Source organism: Gracilinanus agilis, chromosome 1 (genome assembly GCF_016433145.1).
Source record: "Gracilinanus agilis isolate LMUSP501 chromosome 1, AgileGrace, whole genome shotgun sequence".
NCBI lineage: Eukaryota > Metazoa > Chordata > Mammalia > Didelphimorphia > Didelphidae > Gracilinanus > Gracilinanus agilis.
The window spans coordinates 92,936,774-92,962,495 of NC_058130.1; the positions used below are offsets into that span (position 1 = coordinate 92,936,774).

At 51.3% G+C, this 25,722-nt stretch overlaps 1 protein-coding gene across 1 annotated transcript in view; it reads left to right on the forward strand.

Moving 5' to 3' along the window:
- The first annotated feature begins 110 nt into the window (after window positions 1–110).
- CELSR3 (cadherin EGF LAG seven-pass G-type receptor 3) overlaps window positions 111–25,722 on the forward strand; it is a 36,611-nt gene continuing 10,999 nt past the window's right edge. The window contains exons 1-23 of the mRNA XM_044676856.1: window positions 111–3,774; window positions 6,361–7,020; window positions 9,784–10,009; window positions 11,087–11,202; window positions 11,559–11,647; window positions 13,686–13,843; window positions 14,059–14,222; window positions 15,062–15,187; window positions 15,403–15,572; window positions 15,788–15,973; window positions 17,231–17,341; window positions 17,918–18,089; window positions 18,420–18,561; window positions 18,732–18,852; window positions 19,225–19,408; window positions 19,876–19,977; window positions 20,252–20,266; window positions 21,007–21,101; window positions 22,422–22,631; window positions 23,884–24,088; window positions 24,234–24,389; window positions 24,611–24,779; window positions 25,362–25,529. Coding sequence (XP_044532791.1) covers window positions 111–3,774; window positions 6,361–7,020; window positions 9,784–10,009; window positions 11,087–11,202; window positions 11,559–11,647; window positions 13,686–13,843; window positions 14,059–14,222; window positions 15,062–15,187; window positions 15,403–15,572; window positions 15,788–15,973; window positions 17,231–17,341; window positions 17,918–18,089; window positions 18,420–18,561; window positions 18,732–18,852; window positions 19,225–19,408; window positions 19,876–19,977; window positions 20,252–20,266; window positions 21,007–21,101; window positions 22,422–22,631; window positions 23,884–24,088; window positions 24,234–24,389; window positions 24,611–24,779; window positions 25,362–25,529 — 7,409 coding nt within the window. The remainder of the gene's footprint in view (window positions 3,775–6,360; window positions 7,021–9,783; window positions 10,010–11,086; window positions 11,203–11,558; window positions 11,648–13,685; window positions 13,844–14,058; window positions 14,223–15,061; window positions 15,188–15,402; window positions 15,573–15,787; window positions 15,974–17,230; window positions 17,342–17,917; window positions 18,090–18,419; window positions 18,562–18,731; window positions 18,853–19,224; window positions 19,409–19,875; window positions 19,978–20,251; window positions 20,267–21,006; window positions 21,102–22,421; window positions 22,632–23,883; window positions 24,089–24,233; window positions 24,390–24,610; window positions 24,780–25,361; window positions 25,530–25,722) is intronic.

The following is a 25,722-nucleotide window of genomic DNA, read 5'->3' on the forward strand; positions in this document are numbered from 1 at the left end:
GGCGGCGGCGGCGGCGGCGGCGGGGGCGGCGGGGGCCCTGGCGGTGGGGTGGGCCCGGAGCCGGGGAGAGGGACGGGGGCAGCGGAGGCCAGGCCAGGGGTCGGGGGGCCATGGCGGAGCGGCCGCCGTGCCTGGGGCTCCATAGCCGGCCGCGGCTACTGCTGCTGCTCCTGTTCCTCCTCCTCTCTTTGTTCCCTCTCAGCCTGGAGGAGCCGGGGGGCAGCAGCGACGAAGGCCGCGGCCTCGGGGCCCAGGGAGAAGCGACCAAGGGACCCGGGGAACGGGGCGCCCAAGGAAACTTAGCCCTTTGTCCCGAGATTCTCCGAGCCCCGGAGGCTGCTGCTGCTGCTGGTACCCGTGTCGCCTCCCCTCGGAACCCTACGACCCCGGAGGGACAGCGGTCTGGGGAGGGAGTGAAGACTGGCTCAGGAACTAGAAGCGGTGACCGTGTCCCCTCCGGACTCCCCAAGAGTGGCCGAGGGGGCTCAGGTTCGCGCCACACTGAACAGGGCCCTCAGCCCAGGGAGGGGTCCCCGGGGACAGGCTCTAGGGAGGAGCGGCCAGTGGGACCGGTGTCCTGGCCACTGCTCTGTTGGGCTCGAGAGGCCGTATTCTGCGGAAGGCCGGGTCTAGGGCGCTGCCTGGCGTCCGGGGCTCAGTCCCCTGGGCCCTTGGCCTCGGGGCGGAGAGGCCCTCCCCATGCCGGTAGTCTGTCCGAGGCTCTTCCCTCTAGGCTCCGCTTTCCCAGGTTCCTTCAGGCTTCAGAGCCTAGTCAGAAAGTACGTAGAAGTGGCCGGGAGCGTCTGGGAACCGTGCAGGCTGTGAGCTGTGGAGACGAAGCTTTTGGGCTGCCGCGAACCGGCGCGCCGGCTTCAGCACCACGAGCGGCGGGGACAGCTCCCGATCTCTTAGCCCAGCGCAGGCGCCTCCGCCCACACGGCTTGCTTTGCTGTGCGCCCCCCAGCGTTCCCCGTGCCCGTTCCCGACGTGCAGCGAACCGCCACCCTCACTTTCCTCAGTACAATTACCAGGCACAGGTGGCCGAGAACCAAGCACCGGGCACTCCGGTGCTGAGCGTGGCGGCCCAGGATCCGGACGCAGGGGAGGCTGGCAGGCTGATATACTCCATGGCGGCGCTCATGAACAGCCGCTCCATGGAACTGTTCCGCATAGACTCCACCAGCGGCTTGATCAGCACTGTTGAGCCACTGGACCGCGAGAGTATGGACTTGCACTACTTCCGAGTGACGGCTCTGGATCACGGCTCTCCGCGTCTGTCTGCCACTACCATGGTGGCAGTCTCGGTGACTGATCGCAATGATCATTCACCAGTATTTGAGCAGGCAGAGTACCGGGAGACAATTCGGGAGAACGTGGAGGAAGGGTACCCTATATTGCAGTTACGAGCCACTGACGGTGATGCAGCCGCAAATGCTAATATCCGATACCGTTTTGTGGACCCACCTGCTGCACAAGCTGTCTTTGAGATTGACCCTCGCTCAGGCCTCATCACCACTAGCGGTAGAGTGGACAGGGAGCAGAAGGAAAACTATGAGCTGGCTGTGGAGGCCAGTGACCAGGGCGGGGAGCCAGGGCCCCGTTCTGCCACGGTGCGGGTGCATATCACTGTCTTAGATGAGAATGATAATGCCCCCCAATTTAGTGAGAAGCGGTACCTGGCTCAGGTAAGGGAGGATGTGCGTCCACATACAGAGGTGCTCAGGGTCACAGCCACAGACCTCGACAAGGACACTAATGCCCTGGTCCATTATAATATCATCAGTGGCAACAGCAGGGGTCACTTTGCCATTGACAGTCTCACCGGGGAGATCCAGGTGGTGGCTCCACTAGACTTTGAAGTAGAGCGGGAGTATGCCTTGAGAATCCGAGCTCAGGATTCAGGGAGGCCTCCTTTATCCAACAATACTGGCCTCGCCAGTATTCAGGTGGTGGACATCAATGATCATGCTCCTATCTTTGTCAGTACCCCCTTCCAGGTGTCTGTACTAGAAAATGCACCTCTGGGCCACTCAGTCATTCATATCCAAGCTGTAGATGCTGACCATGGGGAGAATGCCAGGCTGGAATACAAATTGACTGGCATGGCCCTGGACACACCCTTTGTAGTCAACAGTGCCACAGGCTGGATTACAGTGAGTGGGCCCCTGGACCGGGAATCTGTAGAGCATTACTTTTTTGGTGTGGAGGCTGTGGACCATGGTTCACCTCCACTTTCCGCCTCAGCTAGTGTTACCATTACTGTCATGGATGTGAATGACAATCGACCAGAATTCACCCAAAAGGAGTATCACCTTCGGCTGAATGAGGATGCAGCTGTGGGCACCAGTGTCCTTAGTGTGACTGCTGTAGACCGTGATATCAACAGTGCCATCAGCTACCAGATAACTGGGGGCAATACTCGGAACCGTTTTGCTATCAGCACACAAGGGGGTATGGGACTGGTCACGTTAGCCTTGCCATTAGACTATAAGCAAGAGAGGTACTACAAGTTAATACTGACTGCTTCTGACCGTACCCTCCATGACAACTGCTATGTGCATATCAACATTACTGATGCCAATACTCACCGGCCAGTTTTCCAAAGTGCCCACTATTCAGTCAGTGTGAATGAGGACAGGCCTGTGGGAAGCACAGTTGTGGTCATCAGTGCCACAGATGATGATGTGGGTGAAAATGCTCGAATCACCTACCTCTTGGAGGACAACCTCCCCCAGTTTCGAATTGATGTGGACTCTGGAGCTATTACATTGCAGGCTGAGCTAGATTATGAGGACCAGGTGACTTATACATTGGCTATAACAGCCAAGGACAATGGTATCCCCCAGAAAGCTGATACCACCTATGTAGAAATCATGGTCAATGATGTGAATGACAATGCCCCCCAGTTTGTAGCCTCCTACTACCCTGGTGTCATTTCTGAAGATGCTCCTCCCTTCACCAGTGTGTTACAGATCTCAGCTACTGATCGGGATGCCCATGCCAATGGTCGGGTCCAGTATACCTTCCAGAATGGTGAGGATGGTGATGGTGACTTCACTATTGAGCCCACCTCAGGTATTGTTCGAACAGTAAGGCGACTAGATCGAGAGAATGTGCCTGTGTATGAATTGACTGCCTATGCTGTGGACCGGGGGGTTCCCCCACTTAGGACTCCTGTTAACATTCAAGTGACTGTCCAGGATGTTAATGACAATGCCCCGGTCTTTCCAGCAGAAGAGTTTGAGGTCAGAGTGAAGGAGAACAGCATAGTAGGCTCAGTAGTAGCCCAGATCACTGCAATTGACCCTGATGAGGGCCCTAATGCCCAGGTAATGTATCAGATTGTAGAGGGCAACATCCCAGAACTCTTCCAGATGGACATCTTCTCTGGGGAGCTGACAACTCTCATTGACTTGGACTATGAGGTAAGACCTGAGTATGTCATTGTGGTGCAAGCAACTTCAGCACCCTTAGTCAGCAGGGCCACTGTCCATGTCCGCCTCATTGACCAGAATGACAATAGCCCTGTCCTCAAGAACTTCCAGATTCTTTTCAATAACTATGTGTCCAATCGGTCTAATACTTTCCCATCTGGTATCATTGGGCGGATCCCAGCCTATGACCCTGATGTCTCTGATCGCCTTTTCTATACCTTTGAGCGAGGCAACGAACTAGAACTACTTGTAGTAAACCAGACCAGCGGGGAACTTCGACTCAGCCGGAAGTTGGATAATAATCGTCCATTGGTGGCTTCCATGCTTGTGACAGTCACAGGTAAAGGACTCAGCTATACTTTTGGGGAGGGAAATGGAAAAAATAATCTCTGCAGTCAGGCAGGGGAAGGCAGTCAGGGTTAGGATGAATTTAGCCTGAGGTTTCCCTTCTCTTTTAGAGGAAAGACTGAGAAATCCATTGTTTTAGCAGGGTTTGCTAGCCAGACTTCTGGGTCTGTGGTCATCATAGAAGCATAGAATTTGGAGTTGAAAAGACCCTTAGAGATCATGTAAGAGGACTTTAAATCAGGGAATCTGGGTTCAGACAGCTCTCTGACCCTTACCAATAAGAACATGGGCAAATAATTTAACTTCTCTAATCTTCTCTTCAGCCTATGATCCCCTTGATCATTTCCCCAAAGGCCCACAGCCTATCTGTAATAGTAGCTTCCTTAATTAAATTAAATGGGGTAAGGGTAGGAGATTTGGAGCAAGGAATGGTAGAGAAGTCCTACAATGCCTTTCCTGTTTTATTCTGGTTATAGCCTTTCTGCCATCAGCTCCCACTTGGTTCATGAAGTTGTTCATGTGGTTTAAAGCTAAACTGAGCCTCTTTAAGAAAGGGACTGTTTACTGGAGGGTTACATGGTGTGTGTGTGTGGGAAAGGCCCAGGCCTAGGATACTAATTGAATTGAATAACTGAATTCTGGGTCTGCTCCCCTCTATACTAGCTGTGGAACAGTAGGCATAGAGTAGTGGACACTTTCCTTCCCAGGGTCTCAATTTCATTATTTGTAAGATGAGGGAGTTGGACTAAACGATTTCTAAAGTTGCTTTCATGAGTCCAGGGATTTAAGGACTCTGCTGGCTGGGGCAGAGCTAGCTGGTCTTCTCCCCAGGAAGCCTAGCTCTACTTTCTAGGTCATACTGGGAAAAAGAAATCCCAGTATGAGATTTCCTTCTGTCTAGCACAGGACATTGTGTATAGTAGTCATTTAATAATTCCTCTGGATGAATGAATTAGACAACAATAATTTGTTAAGTGCCAACTGCTCATAAAACACTGTGTTGGGTTGGGGGAAGGATGTAAAAACGTATAGAGAGGTAGATGAGGTATGTCGTCACTCCTCAGCTCCTCTTATATCTTGAGACTCCTTTAGTGCTTCACTTTTCTCATCCACAACATAGCAGACTGTTACTGACTTTAGATCCTATAACTATCTCTTCTTCCAAGTTCTCCTTTCTCTTCCATTGGCTTTTCTTTGATATTCCCTGCTTCCCCTCATGAGTTCCCTGTACCCCATATGGGGAAGAGATTTTTGGGCAATGGAATGCCAAAATAAGGCAGTATGGTGTAGTAAAAGGAATGTAGACTTTGCAGGTAGAAGATTTTGACTGGAGACCTAGAGGACCAGAGACTTCCTAGCTCTGTGACTTTGGGAAAGTTTCTTTACTTTTCTGGGCTTTCATTTCCTAATCTCTTCGCTGAGGGAGCTGCTTAGTTTTCAACTTTAGTGGATAGAGTGTTTCTCCCAGTGTCAGGAAGATCTAGGTTCCAATTCTGCCTAGACACATTTACTGTGACCATAGGCAAATCACTATTCTCTCTGGACCTTATTTTCCTCATCAGTAAAATGGGGATAATAATACTTGCAGTACTTTCAGCCTTGGGTTGTTGTGAGGCTCAAATAAGATGTTGTATATAAACCTTAAGGGACTGTAATAAATGCCAGGAACAGGGATAGGGACTGGCCTTGTGCTGGTAGAAGAAATTACCTTATAATCAATCTCCCTCTACCGATGTAGGCTGGCACCTTCTCTAGAGCAAAGAGGGATTGACTCAGTGTCTGAAGTAGGACTGAAATTCAAGTTGTGGTTCTAAGGCAGGCTATTTCTCCATCAGTGTGGGTTGCCTCTCCAACCACACTGTCAGGTTGTTGAATGTCATTTACTATCATTAAATGAGATTGGACTATATGATTTCTAAGGTCTCTTCTATCTTTCAAACCTGGGGTTTGGCTCCAGGAAGCTGAGAGCAGAAGGTCTGTGGCTGAGAAGCCACAGAACATTTTGTCTGGGAGCCAACCAAATGGATGGGTAGATAAGGAATTTTATTTTAATCTAGTCCATCAAGACTCAGGTCTGTGAGAGGAGGTGGTGGTTACTGTCCTGGTTGCTATGGAAGAGCTCTGCAGTGTGGATCATACTCCCTAGGAATATTCATGAGACTAGTTCTGAGACCAGGCAGATCCCCTGGGAGTGGGATCTCGCTCCTTTTGTGCTCCATTCTGTGGAGCAATATCTGTGACCATCTGCTGCTCCCTTGTGGGGGTGGGGGTGGGGGGGCAGGGGCTGAAAAGGCAGCTTAGGTCTTCATGGAGGAGCTGGGGATGATGAAGCTGTTGAGGGGCAGTGTGACAGTTTTTCAAATCAAACATTAGACTTTGTGATTTTTTTGCCTATTTGTATTCGTAGAAGCACTGCTTCTTCCTTCAGTTCTGTCTCTGTCTCTATCTCAGTTCAGTCTGTCTCTCGGAAGTCTCCTAGAGAGTTGAGGTTGTCTCCAAACCGTGGTCAGGGTTTCCCTTGGGCGTCCCATGCACCGGAGGGCTCTCGCTAACTCTGCCTCCGCTCCTATCTCCGCAGACGGCCTTCACAGTGTGACAGCGCAGTGTGTACTGCGGGTCACCATTATCACAGAGGACATGCTGGCTAACAGCCTAACGGTGCGCTTGGAGAACATGTGGCAGGAGCGCTTCCTGTCCCCGCTCCTGGCCAGCTTCCTGGAGGGGGTGGCCACCGTGCTGGCCACGCCCAAGGAGGACGTGTTCATCTTTAACATCCAAAACGACACCGACGTGGGAGGCTCGGTGCTCAACGTGAGTTTCTCGGCGCTGGCTCCGGGAGGGGGAGCGCCCGGGGCAGGTGGTGGCGGGGGCCCCTTCTTCAGCTCCGAGGAGCTGCAGGAGCAGCTGTACGTACGCCGAGCCGCCCTCGCGGCCGCCTCGCTCCTCGACGTGCTGCCTTTCGACGACAACGTGTGCCTACGGGAGCCCTGCGAGAACTACATGAAATGCATCTCTGTGCTGCGCTTCGACTCGTCCGCGCCCTTCCTGGCCTCCGCCTCCACCCTGTTCCGGCCCATCCACCCCATCGCCGGCTTACGCTGCCGCTGCCCTCTAGGCTTCACGGGCGACTACTGCGAGACTGAGATCAACCTGTGCTACTCCAACCCGTGTCGCAACGGGGGCGCCTGCGCACGGCGCGAGGGCGGCTACACGTGCATCTGTCGCCCGCACTTCACAGGTGGGTGGTGGAGGGCGTGGCAGCCGGGATGGGCGGAGCGTTGGGCACGCAGGCGGAGCCGTGCCTCCCTCGGTGCTCGCTGGGGTGGGGGATGGCGGGAGGTCTTGGTTCACGGGCTGATGCAGGTGCCTCGAGCCCAGCCTTATCCACGAGCAGAGAAGCTGGCGCTGGGGCTGGCCAGACGGGAGCTTCGCACCCCTCTTCCGATTCTGTTTGCTGCCGGGGGCAGGGAGCTGCTCCGCAAGGAGGAGGAGGGAGCCTCTCCCCCGGAGTGGCGGGATGGAGGTGACCGAGCCTGATTCAGTGAAAGCTCTGGGATGGGGAATTCGAGCCAGAAGAAACTAGAGCAGCAGCGGGGTGGCGTACTGTAGAGTGCCGGATTTGGAGTCCAAGTCTTGCCTCAGCCACTTATTACCTGTATGACCCTTGTAATAATAATGGTACCTACTTCACGGGGTGCTTGTGAGAATCAGATGAGATAACACATGAAAAGTGCTTTGCAAATCTTAGAGCCCACCAGCTGTTATTATAGTTCATGTTACAGGTGAGGAAACTCAGGCCCAGCAAAGCTGGGACCTGGCCCAAGGCCATGTAGCTATTAAGTGTCTGAGATGGACATTTGAATCCAGGGCTTCCTGACTCCAAGACCAGGGCTTTTTCCATTGCTCCCATGCTGCCTGGGCTCTGGAGATTTGGGCGCTTTTATGCCCTTGTCTCATTGGTTGCTCAGCCCTTGGGGCCAGGCCTCCTCACTTTTTCATCTCTCCTGTGTGCTTCTTTACTCTCACCTTTTTTTGAAAAAGAAAATCGCCAATGATTCCTAGCTGTGTGAACCTGGGAAGTCACTTAACCCCAATTGCTTAGCCTTTGCTGCTCTTCTGTCTTTGAATTGATACTAAGACAGAAGGTAGGGTTTTCATTTGAAAAAAAAAAATTGACCATAAATTTCATGCTTCTTTCCTTGAGTTTTCACCTGACTTCTCTTGATTTATTTCATCACCCTAGATCCCAAACCAAGGGCAGCATCTCATATACTCTCAGCATCCAAGGCCCTGAGCCTGCTGCTTTCTGAGACAAAGTAGAGCGGTATAGTGATATGGAAAAGACCAGGGTTTGAATGCTGTCTCACACCCAAGTTGTGTGACCAAGAAAGTTATTTTAGATTCTTGGTGCAGGTCTCAGTTTGCTTCTCTGTAAGATGAGGGGGTTCAGACAAGATGAACTTGAAAAGGTCTCTTCCAGTACTGAATCCATGATTCTATGACAACCCATCTACTCTGCCTTTGGGTCTGTGGGCTCTTCACTGATTCCTCTGATGAACTCCAGTCAGTTCTGTCTGGGAGTTTCTTTTCATGGCTCTCCCATCCTCTCCCCTTTCCCCTCAATTTAAAAGACACTTATTAGAAACTAGTTTTAGTCACAGGGGATACAAAATAAGTTTGCCTTCTAGGTGCCTGGAGTGCCTGGACACAGTTTGTAAGGTAGGATGTGACAATGGCTAAGGAGAGAGTCAGAGCACTCTTTGAAAACTGGAAAAATGTACACAGTCCATTGCCTTGGCCTAGAAAGTTCATCAGAAGTTATATCTGCATACAACCAAGAGAAGGGACTTCACCACAGCCACCACCCTTCTACCTCCTCTCCACTACCTTAGACCGAGGTCATGTTCTAAGGCAGAGGCCTGGATCGGATTAGGAGTCCGTGGGGGGAACAGAGGGAGAAATCACTGCTTTTTCATCACTGACCCAGGAGAGTAGGAGTGTTGGATTCATGATAGGCTTGAGGGACAAGGCTTGGTGGTGGCTTCCTTCCCCAATTCCTCCAATCCCCAATTCAAAACTGTACGAACCCTCTCTGGCCTTGTTTTTTTGCTTTAGGAAAGGATTAACATAGGACCGGCTTGTCAGAGTCCCACTTTTTAGCAAATTGTACTAGAGAATCTCTTACCCCTGCACAAGGAGGGGAGCCAAGGGACTTGGATTCTAGTTTTAAATGACCTGGGGTTGGCCACAAGCCTTCTGAGCCTCTGTTTTTCCTGCTGTTAAATGAGGATATTGGTTCCACGATGTCTGGGGTTTTGACAGTCTCAATGTTTCAATGACTCTAAGTCCCCTGGTGATGTCACAGGTACTTTGGTTGAATGAGCACATGGCATTGTTAAGCACCCTCTTTGCAATTTTATTCCCTCCCCACTCAGAGTGTGGATCTAGGCATCCTCTGAAGTACCAGGGCTTGGGTGGAGAACCTACAGTGTTTTATAACTGGATCTAGCACAAAGCCTTGTGTAGTTCTATGCTCTATCTTCATGGCTCTCTAGACCTGAAAGAGACTTCAGAGGGTATCTAGGACAACTTCCTTGTTTTACAGATGAGGAAACTGAGACAAAGGGAAGTTAAGTGATTTATTCAGGGACATACTTTAAGTAAAGGATTTGAACCTAGGTCCTCTGACTCTCCAATAAAGTTTTGCTGTTCATCTACTTGGATTGTGCATGACACTAACCATGAGGCTTTTTATTGAGTCCTTCATATGGAAGCCTGAGGTGTCTTTTTGATATCCTAGATCAAAGGTGGCTGGGGGCTTCCAGAAACAAATTTATATTTAAAAAAATAAATAAAAATACAATAGAATATAGACAGTGTTAACATATGGTTTTCCAAGTCAATATGGGCCAGCACGGATCCTTACAAACATTTTAGCGACCCCCATTTTTATTGGAACTTGGCACCAATGAGCCAACTAATTGATGACATTGACCCCTAGGTGAGAACTGTGAACTGGATAGCCGAGCTGGCCGATGCGTGCCCGGTGTATGCCGAAATGGTGGGACTTGCACCAACACACCTTCTGGTGGCTTCCGTTGCCAGTGCCCAGGGGGCGGGGGCTTCGAGGGGCCCTACTGTGAGGTAGCTGTCCGATCCTTCCCTCCTAACTCCTTCCTCATGTTCCGGGGCCTGCGCCAACGATTTCACCTCACTCTCTCCCTCTCGTAAGTGTCCTCTTGTGTCCCTAACATGTCACCTATCACTTTTAACTCATCACCTCTAAAACCTACTCCCATCAACATGTCCTTTTTCTCTGCCTCTACCACTGGAGCTTAGAACTGTCCATCTTGTGCCCTCCAGTTGGCATCCCTACTGATGAGAACCTCTCCTCACTCAATTCTAAAATACACTTGACTCCATATTGGGATGAATCCATTGGCTACCAAGGAAAAGAGATGGGGTGGTGGTGGAAGTGAGGAATAGATTATGGTGGCAAAGGAAAGGCTAGTCCATCAACCATTCTTGACACACTCACAGGGTGTGCTGTCCCTAGTCTGTCACTCATTCTTGACACCCCCAAACTTACTAGTACTATAAGTTACCAACCCTAGCCCTTTTGCTGCCAAACAGTCCCCAAACTGTTCCCCCTAGGTACCCCTCTCAAATCTTTTTCATCCAAATATCACTATTTTCAGTCTGTCATCCTTGAAACTCACCACCTTTTCAAATTGTCATTCCTAAATACTTCCCTTAGCCTGTCCCATCATCATTACTACCCCAGCCTGTTATCTCACAAATCTTACCCACAAAATCACTTTTCCCAAACAACTCCCAAATGTCAGTGCCTCTTACCTATCACCCCCAAACAACACTGCCTTGATATAATTTCCAGTTTGTCGATGCTGTGTCACTGCCTCAAGCCTCTTATCCCCTCAGTCTATCGCTCCTGACTTGAAATACCCCATCCAAGAGTCACCCCTCAAACCTGTCATTCTCGAATGACTTGTCTGCCTCTCCTTTGCCACCATAGCCTATCCCTTTCCCCTCTGCTCTTCCCTTTTCCTTGGTGGTCAAGGGGCTCATCCAGTACGGAGTCAAGGGTACATTAGAGCTGAGTGAGGAGGGGTCATCGATAAGGAGGGGTACCACCCAGTGGCCACAAGGATGGGCAGTTCTAAGCTCCAATGTTGGGGGCAGGGGAAAGAGCTAATCTTTGGAATCCTTCTGGGAGGTGTTGGGTGTTGGAGTTTGTAACTCCCGTAGAGGTCCCTTGACTGCTCTGCTTTTCCTTCTCCCTCCAGGTTCGCCACCGTGCGGTCCCATGGACTCCTCTTCTACAATGGCCGCCTCAATGAGAAGCATGATTTCCTTGCCCTGGAAATTGTTGCAGGACAAGTGAGGCTCACCTACTCCACGGGTGTGTGCCTATCCATGTGTGTATCCCTGCATGTGTGTTTGTCTGTCCTCATAGACTGGTAGAATATTAGAAGTGGGCAGAATGTAGACAGAGCTGAGAAGGACCTTATATATCAGTCAATCCAGTGCTTTCATTTTATAGATAGGAATACTGGGGTCCAGAGAAGACAAGGGACTTTGCCAAAGTCACACAGTAATTCTCTGTGTATAGAGTGAGGTAGAATCTCTTCTTAAAGGAAGTAGTGGTGCTGGTTGATGTAAATGTATAGAACTGAGCATGTATATCTGTGTGGGGCATGTGTATAGGCAGTAGGTATTCTCTACCCCATAGCTGACCCCATCTCTCCCTCATTGTAGGGGAGTCAAGCACAGTAGTGAGCCCCATAGTGCCCAGTGGTGTGAGTGATGGGCAGTGGCATACAGTGCAGTTGAGATACTACAACAAGGTGAATATTTTTTGTTGCCTTCCTGACCCTCAGTTCCCCCTAAACCCTTTTCATTCCTTTTGGTCCAGTCCCATATCAATCCCTTGACTCCTCAGACTGTTCCACAATCCCTCTAGACTTCTGATCTTCCTTTTTTCCTTACCTGTTTCCCAAATGGTCCTTTATGCTTTCTTCCCCTATTCCTTCCCAGGTGGGAGGATGAGCCCAAGGGATAATGGGTATTATTAATAATGATTGTAGTGAGAGTGCCCAGGTATTTTCCTGGGTTCTTATTGCTCCTACTGATAAGGATTTTGCCCTTGATGTATCCCTAGGAAAGTGTGAAATTATTGTGGCACAGTTATTTTCTTGATATGGTGAGAGTTCCTTGTTTAGTTCCGAGTTGCTTCATTAACACCTCATTAAGGATGATTGATTCATGGCTAATCCATACAACTTAAGCTATACCTTTGGACTTGATCTTTGAAGGGGAGAACAGAGACAAAGGGCAGAGAGAGTAAGAACCAGAGCTTGGAGGTCAAATTTAAGAGAAGCCAGTTAGAAGCATGTGGGCTCAGTTCCCTGGGGGAAGCCTGTCTAGGCTTGTAGTCTCCAGAGAATCATGTGCTCTAGGAAACCATGAAGTCTCAAGGATGTTATGAAAAGAGGCAGTGGCCAAGTGGCAAAAAATTACTGGACCAAGTTTCCTGGATCTAGTATTGGAGTTTCTGGACCAAGTGAGAGCTGGAGCTTAGGGACAGCAAGGGAGACAAGCAAAATGTGGTCTTTGCAGGTTCAAGGAAGAGAACTCAGACCACCCCTAGTTTTCCCCCCATTTTTGGAATCCTCAACCTCAACAGAAGTATTGTAAGTCAGGGAGACTGTTTAGGTCCCTAGAGGATCTCATTGGAGAGATAATTTGCTTAATCTAGAGTAGTGGTATCAAACTAAACTAGAAGTAGAGCCTACTATTAACATTATCTATATTCTACTGTATTATTTATTTTGTTAAATATTTCCCAATTACATTTTAATATGACTTAGGTTATAGTGGATATCTCTGCTCCCTCTCGGAACTTATCAAGTCCTCTAGACATATAGCATCAGTGTCTTTAGTTGCTTGTACTTTCTTCATACTTATAGTACTGTTCTGGGATCGAGGTTCTCCCCGCCCCAAAGTGAAGAAGAATTTGTGGGGGTCCTTTGAGAATCAATCCACCCTGCACAGCCACAGAACTCACAGTGCTAATTAGTGTAGGGCAAGGTCTGCATTTGCTCTGTATTTTGGCTCTGTCTCTTGTTGATTTGGGCTTCAGCTCTGCGTCCTAAATACTTCTGCAGTTGGTGTAGGAAGTTTGGTCCAGAAGCTCCTCCATTACTCTGCACTGCTGCTGACCTGAGATCTTGCAGCTCCTCTCCTGGTTTAGGAACTTCTTGCCACTACTAGGCCACTGCTTTTGTCTGCTGCCACCCCTGGGTTTCGTGCTTCACTATGGCACATGGTTCTCTGAAGGGGATGTATGACTACAGAGACTCCCTTGTAGGGGACCAGTCTAAATGTACCTGACTGAGTAGTCTCCATCTGACCTCCCCAGCTCTGGTCCCCTCTCTCTCTTTCTCTGCCCCTGTGTTTCTGCTCTCCCTTTTAAAGGCCAAGTCCAAAGGTGTAGCCCAGGTGTATGAACTGACCATGAATCAATCAATCATCCTCATGTGGTGTCAATGGAGCAACCTAGGACAAGGCAAGGAATTCACACCTTATCAAGGAGGTAACCTTGCCAAGGCAATTTCACACCTTGTTAAGGATACTCATCAATACCAGAGCCAAATCCTCATCAGTGGGGTCAATGAAGACCTAGGATAGTGCCTGGGAACACTCAGTACATAATAATGTAATCATTACTAGAGAAAAGGAAACTGTTGTTGCTATTATTGTTATACGTGTGGGCTGTGGAGGGGCAGAGACAGATGCTCTAGGGAATCCTTGTCCAGAAGGTGGGGTGTCTTGCCCTTGTCATCCTGGACCCCTCTGAGTCTCTTAATAATGCTGTGTCCTCAGCCCCGGACCAGTGCCCTAGGCGGGGTTCAGGGCCCTTCCAAGGACAAAGTGGCCGTGCTGAGCGTGGATGAGTGTGACACCCCCGTGGCCCTGCAGTTTGGGGCTGAGATCAGCAACTACTCATGTGCAGCTGAGGGTGTCCAGACCAGCTCCAAGAAGTGAGCCCCCTGCCTCTGTTGGCTATCCCTTAGCCCTGAATCCCCTCTCCTCCCTTCTCATCTCTTTAATTTCTCTTTTTGTGTTTACATCAAGTAGAAACCTGACCCCCTCAGTCATCTTCCCATCCATCTCTTCCCAAGGAATGCCCAGACCAGCCCCAAGATGGGCAGGCCCTCCCAGAGCTGTCAGGTGTCTCACATCTTCTCCTCCTTAGGTCACTGGACTTGACAGGACCCTTGCTCTTGGGTGGTGTCCCCAACCTGCCTGAAAATTTTCCAGTGTCCCACAAAGAGTTTGTTGGCTGCATGAAAGATTTGTTCATTGACAGCCAACGAGTGGATATGGCAGCTTTTGTGGCCAACAATGGCACCACTCCTGGTACGTCCCCATCGGTACTCATACACACAACTTTTGTCTCAAACCCCATTTGGAACTTCCCTTATGATCTTGTCTCAGCCCCCTTAGCATAGCCAACAGTGGTGGTTCTTCCAGCATGGCCCCCAGGACTGGCTCAGTAACCCTAAATCCCTTTAGAACCCTGTCAACAGGGGGCAGCTGGATAGCTCAGTGGATTGAGAGCCAGGCCTAGAGACGGGAGATCCTAGGTTCAAATCCGGCCTCAGACACTTCCCAGCTATGTAACCCTGGGCAAGTCACTTGACCCCCATTGCCTACCCTTACCACTCTTCCACCTATAAGTCAATACACAGAAGTTAAGGGTTTAAAATTAAAAAAAAAAAAGGAGAGAGAGAGAACCCCTATCAACACCCTTCATGCCAAGCCAATTATTCTAATAAGACTGAGAAAGGGGACTGGCCTGGATGGGAAATAGGTATTAGGTTCTCTCTTAAGGGATCAGGGGAGGGGGGAATCAATCAGACCATGAACTGAAGAAGTTGGGGGTAAGGAGATGGAGTTTCAAAGAAGAGGGATCAAGTGTGTGTGTACCTGTGGAAAGTCACTGCTGTTTTCAGTGAGGGAAGCTGAGGAAGAGGAGATTAAGCATTCAGACTGTATAAAGAAGCAGATGATGGGTCAGAAAGAGGTCTTACTTTCCCACCCTCTAGGAAGTATGTCCCCCAGATCATCCATTCCCCTACTTAGGAGGGTGGAGCACAGGAATGAGTTTGGGGGTCTATCAGAGGATTGGGGGAGCCCAAGCAGAAAGCAAATCGTGACCCCTTCCTATCTTTGTTTTGCTTCCTCCCTTGCTGCAGGCTGCCAAGCCAAGCGTACCTTCTGTGTCTCTAGCCCCTGCCAGAATGGTGGTACCTGCTCTGATGGCTGGGCTGGCTTCCGATGTGCTTGCCCTGTGGGCTTTGGGGGAAAAGACTGTGGGCTTGGTGAGGGATACTGTGGAGAGAGGGAGGTGGAGAGGGGCTCAAGGACAGAGGAGAGATAGAGAGGATTTGGGGAGGTTGGAATACTGTGGGCTCAGAAAGGCAGGTTGGGGGAGGGAGTTACAGGGCAAAAACTATTAGATGTGACAGAGAGGGGAACTACAAACCCAGATTGTGCTGGGAGGAGCTGGATATCCCTTCTGCCTTTGTATCTCTAGCCATGGTCCATCCCTACCGTTTCCGTGGCAATGGAGCCCTGAGCTGGGACTTTGGGAGTGAAGCGACTATTTCTGTCCCCTGGTACCTGGGGCTAGCATTCCGGACACGGGCACCACATGGGGTATTGCTGCAGATTCAGGCTGGACAGCACAATTCCCTTCTTTGCCAGGTATGACCATTCCACCTGTTCCCCAACCGTCACTGCACACCTAAGCTAGGCGGCATCCTTCCCTCCTAGGCTGGTGGTGATTTTCTCGACTTTTCCTGAGTGCAGGCCCTCAGGACTGATTTCCCCCATTCTTATCCTACCGTAATTAGCAATACCCAGATTTCTGCATTGTGTGGGTGCCACCAGCCATAGAATTGCCTTTTCTCTGTTTACAGCTGGAAAAGGGACTCTTGTCTTTGGTGGTGGACAAGGGCTCTGGCCGAACTTCCCGCCTTCTGCTGGACCAAGTGATACTCAGTGATGGGCAATGGCATGACATCCGGCTGGAGCTCCAGGATGGTCGGTCTGGACGGTCTGGGCACTACCTTCTCACAGTCACAGTGGACTTTGGCCTCTTCCAGGTCTGGACCAACTTTCACATCACCTTCTTCCTGTTGTCTACCTTTTGCCTCATGCCGTATCTCTATGCCCAGCCTGGGCCTACTTCCTGTGGTCACTCAGAACCCTCAAGCTTTGGTCCTAACACTAAGCCCTCTCATGGACCTGATTCCTGATCCCTCCTCTGACCCCACTGGGTTCCTCTATGCTCCTTGTAACCCAGGGGGTCAGCCCTGGCCAATGGCAGTCACTGCCATTACCAGCCTCTTTTCCCCCAAAAGGGGTAGGCAGAAAGCTGAGATTTCCCCCAAGAAGAGGCAGAACTAGGCCATCTTCAGAGGAGACTATAACTCCATGGAGCTTGTTGCCAGTCTGGCAGCACCAGGGTGATAACTGTCCCCTGAGGTGGGGGAAAAACTTGGTCTCTTGCTCATTCTCCTTGCAAGAACTGTTTGAGTTCCATTCCTTTATTTATTCAGTAAATTCTTACTCTGTTTGGGTTCAGGTGCTCTCTCTGAGGCCGCAGGGATGAAAAAAGGAAATACTGTCCTTGAAGAGCTTATATTCCATTTGGGGAAGGGAAGAGGAATTCTATTCAAACAAGTGTAATACAAGCAGAACTGCAATGGGGGGGGGCAGAATGCTTTAGGTCAGTTTGTGGAGGGACAGCTAGTGTGATCAGGGAGGATGCAGTAGGAGAGGTGGTGCCAGGGACTTGAGACATACTTCGAAGGAAGGGAAGGCTTTCAGTTGCAAAATCTGGGAAGAAAGAACTCTAAGAAGGAGGGAAGCTACCTGTGAACACGGAGAGGTGTTAAGATGGACTGATGGGGGAGATGAGAGAATAGCCTGGTGGGGCTGAACGTGCAGTGTGTGAAGGGGCAGGGACGTAGGCTGGAGCCAAGGTGGGAGCCCCTGAAGATTTTAGAGCAGAAGGATGATGTGGTCAGGCCAGTATCACAAAGGCCAAGTGTTTGTAGGATGGATTGAAGAGTAGAGCAAATGTAGGCTGAGGGACCATTTGGGCTAAAACAGTAATCCTGGTAAGAGGCAGTGTGCATCTGAAGTGGGCCAGTGGCAGTGGCCTCTTCCCCTGGCCAGTGGCTTTAGGTTTTAGACTCTCAGTTCTGTTTATTTGGTAAGCTGGGCTATCTGGGGTTTTTCTTTGTTCAGAGGAAGGACATTCAGGGCTATTCTCCCTAATTCACCCCTTCCCACCCCCCCAGCTCTGTTCTTGTGCTCTGCTGCCTGACACCCCCTTCCTTGTCTTCCCCACTTAGGATACCATGGCAGTAGGGAGTGAGCTGCATGGGCTAAAGGTGAAGCACCTCCATGTAGGGGGCCTACTCAAGGCCCATGAGGTCCATCGGGGCCTTGAAGGGTGCATCCAGGTAAGGACCCTGCCTAGTCCCCCCAAAATCCATGGGATACTGAAGAGGAGGCAGGCTGGGAAGGGAGAGCCTGAAGGGTGTCAGGTGGCTCAGAAACCTTGGGATTAGGGGGTTTGAGGTAGTCTAGGGGTTAAGGCTGAGGTCAGATGGGTAGAGGAAGACTCTGTTTTGGGAAGGAGGTCTTGTATGAGAGTGGGTACTCTGTGTCTTAGGGCTGGGAGAGTTGTAGTCAGGACTAGGAGGGGAAGCTCAGGGTTCTGAGGGGAGGTTTTCGTAGTGTAGGGATGGAACTTGGTCCTGATATCTTGAGATCTTGCTAAGAATGGAAGGGAACAATCTGGGATCCTTGGAGTAAGGAGTCTCTGGACTTTGGGGGACATTCTTGGTGGAATTCAGAGGTCTTGTTTTGGGAATGGGGTGGTTCTCATTCTCATGTTTGCAGAAGATGTTAGGCAAGGATCAGTCCTGGGGCATTTGGGGTTAGAGCACTTGCTCCAACTTAGGGCTTAGGGAGGCAATTGTGCCCCAGAATTTGGGCTACAGTGCTCTATCCCCTAGTGACCCATTTTCTGTCAGGGAGTGTGGCTGGGTGCCGTGCCCTCAGGGGCCCCAGCCCTCCCTCCACCCAGCAGTAAGATGAATGCAGAACCAGGCTGCAATGTGCTCAACCCCTGTGCCTCCAAGCCCTGCCCTCTCCATGCTGACTGCCAGGATGAGTGGCAGACCTTCTCCTGCATCTGCCACCCAGGTAGGATGTGTCCTCAGGCCTGGGGAGGGGGTGGATCTAAAAGGAGAGAGAATGGCTAGGGTCCAGGGAGTGGCAGTGGAGTATGTTGAATTGTAAGTCAGAGACCTGCGTTCAAATCTTGGATCTGCTACATAATCTTGGGCAAGTCCACCGACCTCTCCTGGCCCCAGTATTTTCCCTCTCAAAAACATGGGGATTGGATGAGAGAATTTTACTCTGAATTTCACTCTAAATCCTGTGCCTTGTAACAACCCCAAAATGCAAAATACCCCAAATGATGTTAGTATCCCGAGGATGGGACCGGTGTGCTGAAGCCTTTTGATGGCCCAGGTTACTACGGGAAGGCCTGCGTGGATGCCTGCCACCTGAATCCCTGCAAGAACAAGGGAGCCTGCCAACGGCGGGTCGGGGCGCCCCGTGGTTATACTTGCGAGTGCGAGGATGGCCACTTCGGACCTCACTGTGAGCACAGGTGAGAGGGCTGAGAGTGTTAGTGATCCCGGAGGACCAGGGAGTGTCAGGGTGGTTCTTGAAATAGCCTTGGAGAGGCCTGAGATAAGCCTCCGAAAGAGAGTTCAGTTCCTGGAGGACAGTCAGGGGAAGTTCTTCTCAGGATATCTTCTGCTCCTTGCTGCTCTGCAGAATGGACCAGCAGTGTCCTCGGGGCTGGTGGGGGAGTCCAGCCTGTGGGCCCTGCAACTGCGATGTCAACAAGGGCTTTGATCCGGACTGCAACAAGACCAACGGGCAGTGTTCTTGTAAGGTAAATGGGGAGGGGGGTGTTTCTGACCTGGACCCCTTACCCCAGACCTTTGACCCTTTGCCTCTAATGCCCACCACCAGTGTCCCCCTTAGCTCTTCCTCTGATCCCTGAATTTGTTTTTATTTGGACCTATGACACCTGACCCAACTTGGAGATCCCTATCTTGATTTTCTTCTTCTGGCTTTTGATCTCTGACCTTGACCCTCGCACCTCACCTCTGACTCCCCATTCAGACACCCTGGCCCTGACCTCCGTTCCTCGGGTCCTCGGTTCCTTTTGCCCGTGACCTTTGACCCCCACGATCTCAATACCTGACCCCTTCCCTAAGCCCTGACCTCTGACCCCAGGCCCCTGACCCCGTCCCCCCTTCAGGAGTTCCATTACCGACCTCGGGGGAGTGACACGTGCCTCCCCTGCGACTGCTACCCTGTGGGCTCCTCTTCACGCTCCTGCTCCCAGGACAGCGGGCAGTGCCCGTGCCGGCCTGGAGTCATCGGCCGGCAGTGCAACAGCTGCGACAGCCCTTTTGCTGAGGTCACGGCCAGCGGCTGCCGGGGTGAGCTGGGGTCCCCAGAAACAGCCGGTATTAGGGGTTCAGAGAGGGCTCTACACGAGTCCCAGGTGGGAGGTTCCATGCATTCAGCTTTATTGGCAGCAAAACCCCTGGGAAAAGTCAGTCGTCCACTGGCCGCCAGGGGGCAGGGATGTGCCTTGGCCACAGTCTTGGGCAGCAAGGCTTTGCCTGGGTGCCAACATGTCAGCTCTGCTCGCAGAAGACTCTGTTCCAGCATGAGCTCTCTTTCCCCGGGGATGCACAGATCATGGCTCTGTTTAGCAGATGAACACTAACAGATAATAGGTGCAAAGATGAACAGGAGCACCGACCTCTCGACTCCTGAGCCCAGGCTCCTTGCTACACTTCCCAGAGGGCCGTGGGCTCTACAGAATCGGCTACATGATTGCTTCAGGGTTTGGGGGACCCCATCTGACCCCAGCCTTAGCGTTCTCTCCTCTCCTCCCTAGTGCTCTACGATGGATGCCCTAAGTCCCTGAGAGGGGGTGTGTGGTGGCCGCAGACCAAGTTTGGGCTCCTGGCCACGGTGCCTTGTCCCAAAGGGTCTCTAGGTGAGTGACTGTGGTTAGGGGTGACAGATCCTCAGTGGGAGGTGAGGAAAAGCCAGGAAAGGGGAGGATGGCATCCCATAATCTTGCTGACTTGTGGGGGGCCCCTAGCATATGTGGCAAGCTGGGCCTTATGGGTCATTATTTCTGGGAAGAGGTAGGGAAGGGAAAGAAGGGGAGATGAGAGTCGAGGAGATTTGGTTAGCTTCTCCACTTCCTCCGCTGCCCCCAGCCCCCTCACCCTGTCATTTTTCCATTTCTCTTGGTTCCTGGGCAGGTTTGCGGGGAGCAGGTAAGTCCCCCCACTTTGTGCTCAGGGATGCTTTGGGCTCTCCTGCTGCTTGAGGTCCCTGCAGATTCCTTTGCTGGCTGAAGCCCCCTGCAACCCTTCTCCCACTCCCCACTTGCTGCCTAAGTTCTTTGCTGGCTCCCTTCTTGCCTGAAGTTACTACAGATCCCTGCTCTTGGCACTAACAAATCAGTTGGTTCTCAATTATCCACAATGTAGTGTGGATTGTGTAGGGCTACTGCCTTCTTCCACAGGTGGGATTGTGCGGCTGAATGTGGATGTCTGTGTGTATCCGAGCGCTGTGTGTGTGTGTGTGTGTGTGTGCTGTGCGCATGCATGCTCATGTGAACAGGCTGGGTGCACCTCTCTGCTTCTTAAATTTAGTTCTATGAGGTTTTAATTATCTGCTAGTTTGGCATTATTCTTGTCTCCACCCTGCTCTGTTAGTTCAGATGATTGAGAACTGACAATGCTTATAATCCTGCTTCCCGCCACTGTCTCCTCTGCTGTTCACTGTGCTCCCAGGCTTCAGGAGTGCTAGACTTTTGGACCTGGAGGTTCTAGGGGGAGACAGGGTGGAGCTTCCCCTGCGGTGTCCTGAGGAGGTCAGTTGTCAGAGATCACTGGCTTCTCTGGCCCTGAGCTGTGTGGGGGCTTGGCTTGTGACTCGTGCCTGGGGCCCAGAGGTTCTGGCTACCCACAACCTGGAGCTCTGACAGTGATGACTTCTTGTCTTTGTGTAGGTGCTGCCGTCCGGTGCTGCGATGAGGACAGGGGATGGCTAGAGCCAGACCTCTTCAACTGTACCTCCCCTGCCTTCCGGGAACTGGGCCTGCTGGTAATATCCCCTTGACCTCCACAGTGACCCTCCTTCCCCTCTGTAATCAATGGATAGAATGAGGGCCCGGAGTCACAGGAGGCCTTGACTTCAAATGTGGCCCAAGATGTTAGCTGGGAGACCCTGAGCAAGTCACTGAAACTCTGTGGGCCTATTTCTTATCTCAATACTTTCTCTAGTCCTAGAATTGTTATTCAGTCATTCCAGGCATGTCCAACTCTTTGTGACTCCATTTGGGGTTTTCTTGGCAAAGATGCTGGAGGGATTTGCCATCTCCTTCTTGGCCTCCTACCTCCCAAGCTTGTTGTGGAGATCAAATGAGATAATATTTGTAAAGTGTTTAGAACAGTGCAGTGTTCCCCAGCTACCTCAGCATCCCCAGGCTCTCTCTAGCCTTCTAGATGGCTTTGCTGATAATGCCTCTTTCTCCTCCCTGGAGGCCCCCTCCACATTTTCATAGCTCTCTACATACCTTTCCACAGCTCCCCAGTACCCTCCAGCCTTGGGGAACTGGATTCAACTGGTAACAAATGGCACTTTCTCCTTGGGGCCACAACCTTCTAGCACCTGCCTTCCCCAAACCAACCTGACTAGAAATAGCCTCTTGTTGGTTGGTTGGTTGGTTTTTTAAAACCCTTAGCTTCAGTCTTAGTATCAATTCTAAGGCAAAAAAGTGACAGGGGCTAGACAATTGGAGTTAAGGGACTGGCCCACGGTCACATAGCTAGGAAGTGTCTGAGGACAAATTTTAACCCAGGTTCTCCTGATTCCAGGCCTGGCTCTATCCACTCTGCTACCTAGCTGTCCCTAATGAGATTATATTTGTAAAGCACTTAGCACAGCCCAGCATGTAGTAGGAACTTAACAAATGCTCATTTTCTTCCTTTCCTCCCATCATCCTTTCCTCTCTTCTTTCCTTCTTCCTCTTTCTCTTCCTTCCTCTTTCCCTTTCTCCTCCTCTCCCTCCCTCCTTCCCTTCCTTTTCTCATTTGGAAAATTACTCATTTGGAATAAGGTTGAATCCTCACTTTGTGAACTCAGGGCAAATTTCCTCTCTCCCTTCTGAGCCAGTTTTGTTCTCTGTGAAATAAGGTTAGGTTAGGTGATTGCTGAGGGCCCATCTGGGAGGACCACTCTGTGATCCTTTAGTATTATCCCTCTTGATATTCTCAGCCTGTCCTTACTGTGCCTGTGGTGTGAGCAGGAGATGGTTAATGGAAATGGGATAACTCTGGGGATCCTAAGGCCAGGTGGAGATGGGAGAGGAACAGAAAGGGGGCTTCAGTGTGACCCTTGTCCCTTCTGCTTCCTCCTGGGCAGCTGGATGACCTAGAGCGTAATGAAACAGAGCTGGACACCATTGAGGCCAAGAAGTTGGCCCAGCGGCTCCGCGCAGTAACTGGCCACACCGAACGCTACTTCGGCAATGACGTCCACATTGCTGCTCGTCTTTTGGGTCGGCTCCTGGCTTTCGAGAGTCATCAGCAGGGCTTTGGGCTTACTGCCACTCAAGATGCCCACTTTAATGAGGTGACCCTGGGTATCCCTGCTGACCCCTAATCCTTGCTGCTTTTCTGGTCCTGGCCATCTCTGCTGACCCTGACCCCTGGTCATCAATCTGATCCCAATGATCCCTGGACCATCCTAACTGACATCGCTCTGGTCAGATAGGCCTCTCTCTCTTGACTCACCCTATATATGTATAATTGTTGGATGATCATTATAGACAGGTGTCTATAGATAGAACTCAGAACTAAAAGAAAGAGAAATACGGGCTGTGAGAGAGAGACGGAGAGAGGGAAAGAGAGAGAGGGTGAGGTGCAAATTTGAGGTGGGAGGTGGCGAAGGTTCTTGGAGGTAGGGCTTTGAGGGAGGCCTTGAAAAAAAGAGGAGGAAAAGTGCTTCTGGTAGAAGATGATTATGGGAATGAGCTATGAGGCCTGACTGAAGCAGAGGATTTTGAAGAAATATATAGTGAATTATTCTAGAAAGGCAGGTTAAGGACAAATTATGGCTAGCCTTAAATGGCAGGGAGTGGGAGCTTTATTCTCTAAGAAATAGGGACTCCTGGAGGGGTCAGGCTACACAGGGAAATCAGTCTTCTTGATTTCTATCCCAGCAGACCTTTGTTTTGGAGAAAAGAGTCCTGGGCTAGGATTCAGAACTGGTGGCCTCTGGGCCCAGCTCCATCCCCTGTGTGGCATGAGGGCCTGGGGAAGTCATTGTATCCCTCAAAGCTTGAGTCTGAGGGACATTTCAGAGATACTTCAAAGGTGGATTCAACAGCAGAAAGTTGCAGAGAACCATAGTTTGAATGAATGAAATTAGATGAAAGTTGGGAGACACATAGTGAAGTTAGGGAAACTGATGGAAAGGATCTTCCAAGTCCCCGAACTTACTGAGGAGGAAGCTTAAACCTAGGGAAGGGAAGGTTTGGCCTAAGGTCTTACGATAACGATAACTGACAATGTATGGCATTTTTACAAAGTACCTTATTATCCAGTTTTATCCTCACAACTGACTTGTCTGGAGTATTGGGCTGTTGTTATCCCTAGTTTAGAGAGAGATAAGCTAAGTCTCAAGCTAAGTAACCTACCTGGGTCATATGATTGCTACAGGGAAGATTTGAACCATGATCTCACCTGATCCCAAGTCCTGCAATTGGCTCACTGTGTTTCACTGCCTAAGAAAATGGTGGCCTTCCCCCTGGACCTTCCTGGTGTCTGGTGGTCCTGGCTGGGGCTCACCAGAGCCTTCCTCACCGTAACCTTCCTATCCCCAGAACCTGCTGTGGGCTGGCTCGGCTGTGCTGGGCCCCGAGACCCGTAAGCTGTGGGATTCTCCACAGCCACGAACCCCAGGTGGGACCACGGCCCGAGGGAGCAGTGCCGGCCTCATTGAGCAGCTGGAGGAATACACTGCCACATTGGCCCAGAACATGGAGCTCACGTACTTGAACCCCGTGGGCCTGGTGGCGCCTAATATTAGTAAGCAGGGCCTCCGAGGGGTGGGCGTCTTAGACGGGGCGGGGAGCTCCCAGCATGGAAGGAGGAAGGGAAGGGGCCGCTCTCTTGGGAGGAGAAAGTGGACGTTGGCCAATGACCTTTGACACCTCCCTTCCCCTGCCTCCAGTGCTCAGTATTGATCGAATGGAGTCTCCTGTTCCCTCCTTGGGGGGACATCGATATCCTCGTTACCATGGTAGCCTTTTCCGGGGCCAAGATGCCTGGGACCCCCATACACACGTCGTGCTGCCTTCTCCGGTACCCCGGCCCCCCCAGCCCGAAGGTAAGTCTCCTGAGCAAGAGCGCAAGCAGCCCTCACCAGAGCCCAAGAGGGTGTTCTCAGGCCACCATCTCCAACGTTTTGCCCACATAGAACAGCCCCTTCCTGGGGAGCCACAGCCATCGGGAGGAAGGCCGCCATTCGTGTGACAGCGATGGGGCAGAGAGCTCTAGATAACTGGCCTAGAGGGTCACTGACTGTGCCTTACCCTTTACCTTCCCCAGCCCTGCCAACAAGTGGCAGCAGCGATGCCAATGAGACGGCAGAGAGTGTGGCAGCCCGAGGCGGGCCGCTGGAGGCAGAGCCGGGTCTCACCATCGTCATCCTCCTCATCTACCGGACCCTGGGGGCACTGCTCCCTGCCCGATACCAGGCAGAACGCAGAAGCGTCAGGTGTGGGGGCCAGGGGAAGGGCTTGTCACCAAGGGGAGGCTAGAACATGGCGTCAGGGCAAGGGATCTCCTTCCGGAGGACACGCCTAGGCCTAGGGCTAGTCCCTTCTCAGTGCCCTGTAGTGGGGGGCCTGGTTAATTTGGAACAAGAGTCTCGGGGTTCTTTGTTATCCGAGTGACCTCTGGGCCTCAGTTTCTAGAGGTAAAGGCCCCATGGTGTCTAGACTTATCTGCGTAGTCCCTTCATATTGTGGGGAGCAGGGGAGGGAAGGCGCTCCACTGGGAATGTCTTTTAGAATATCTGGGCCCCTGGGATTAAGGTGTTTATGCAGAGTCCTCATGACCATTGACAGCAAGGTAGGAGGGGGTGTTTCTATTTAGATATAGATTGGATTCAATACTTGAGGTGCCTCCAAAAACAATAACCTCCTTTCTGCTCTCTCAGCCTTAATTTTCCCACATATACAATGAAGGGGTTGGACTGGGTGATTTTAGCATTTTGTTGCTGTGACTGGGGGGGTGGACAGGTGTGGCCTGAGCACAGCATGATAATTCTAGGACTCGGGCAATCCCATTCTTTCAGGCTCCCCCGGAACCCAGTCATGAACTCTCCTGTGGTCAGTGTGTCCGTGTTCAGGGAGCGCAGCTTCCTGCAGGGTGTTCTGGAGTCACCCATCACCCTTGAATTCCGCCTGCTGCAGACAGCAAATCGAAGCAAACCCCTGTGTGTGCAGTGGGAGCGGCCCAGCCCGTGAGGATGCAACCCCCCCCCCCCCGCCAAGTTTCCCCGGCAACCCCCAGGCAGCTCTCAGACCCCTCTTTGTTGAATGATGTTGTCCTGGCCTTTGAGGACCTGACCCTCTCCTGGGAAAACCTCCAGCCTACCCCAGGATCAGCCCCGTATTCCTGTGGCTGGCAGAACTAACTCGGCTCATGGGGATGCC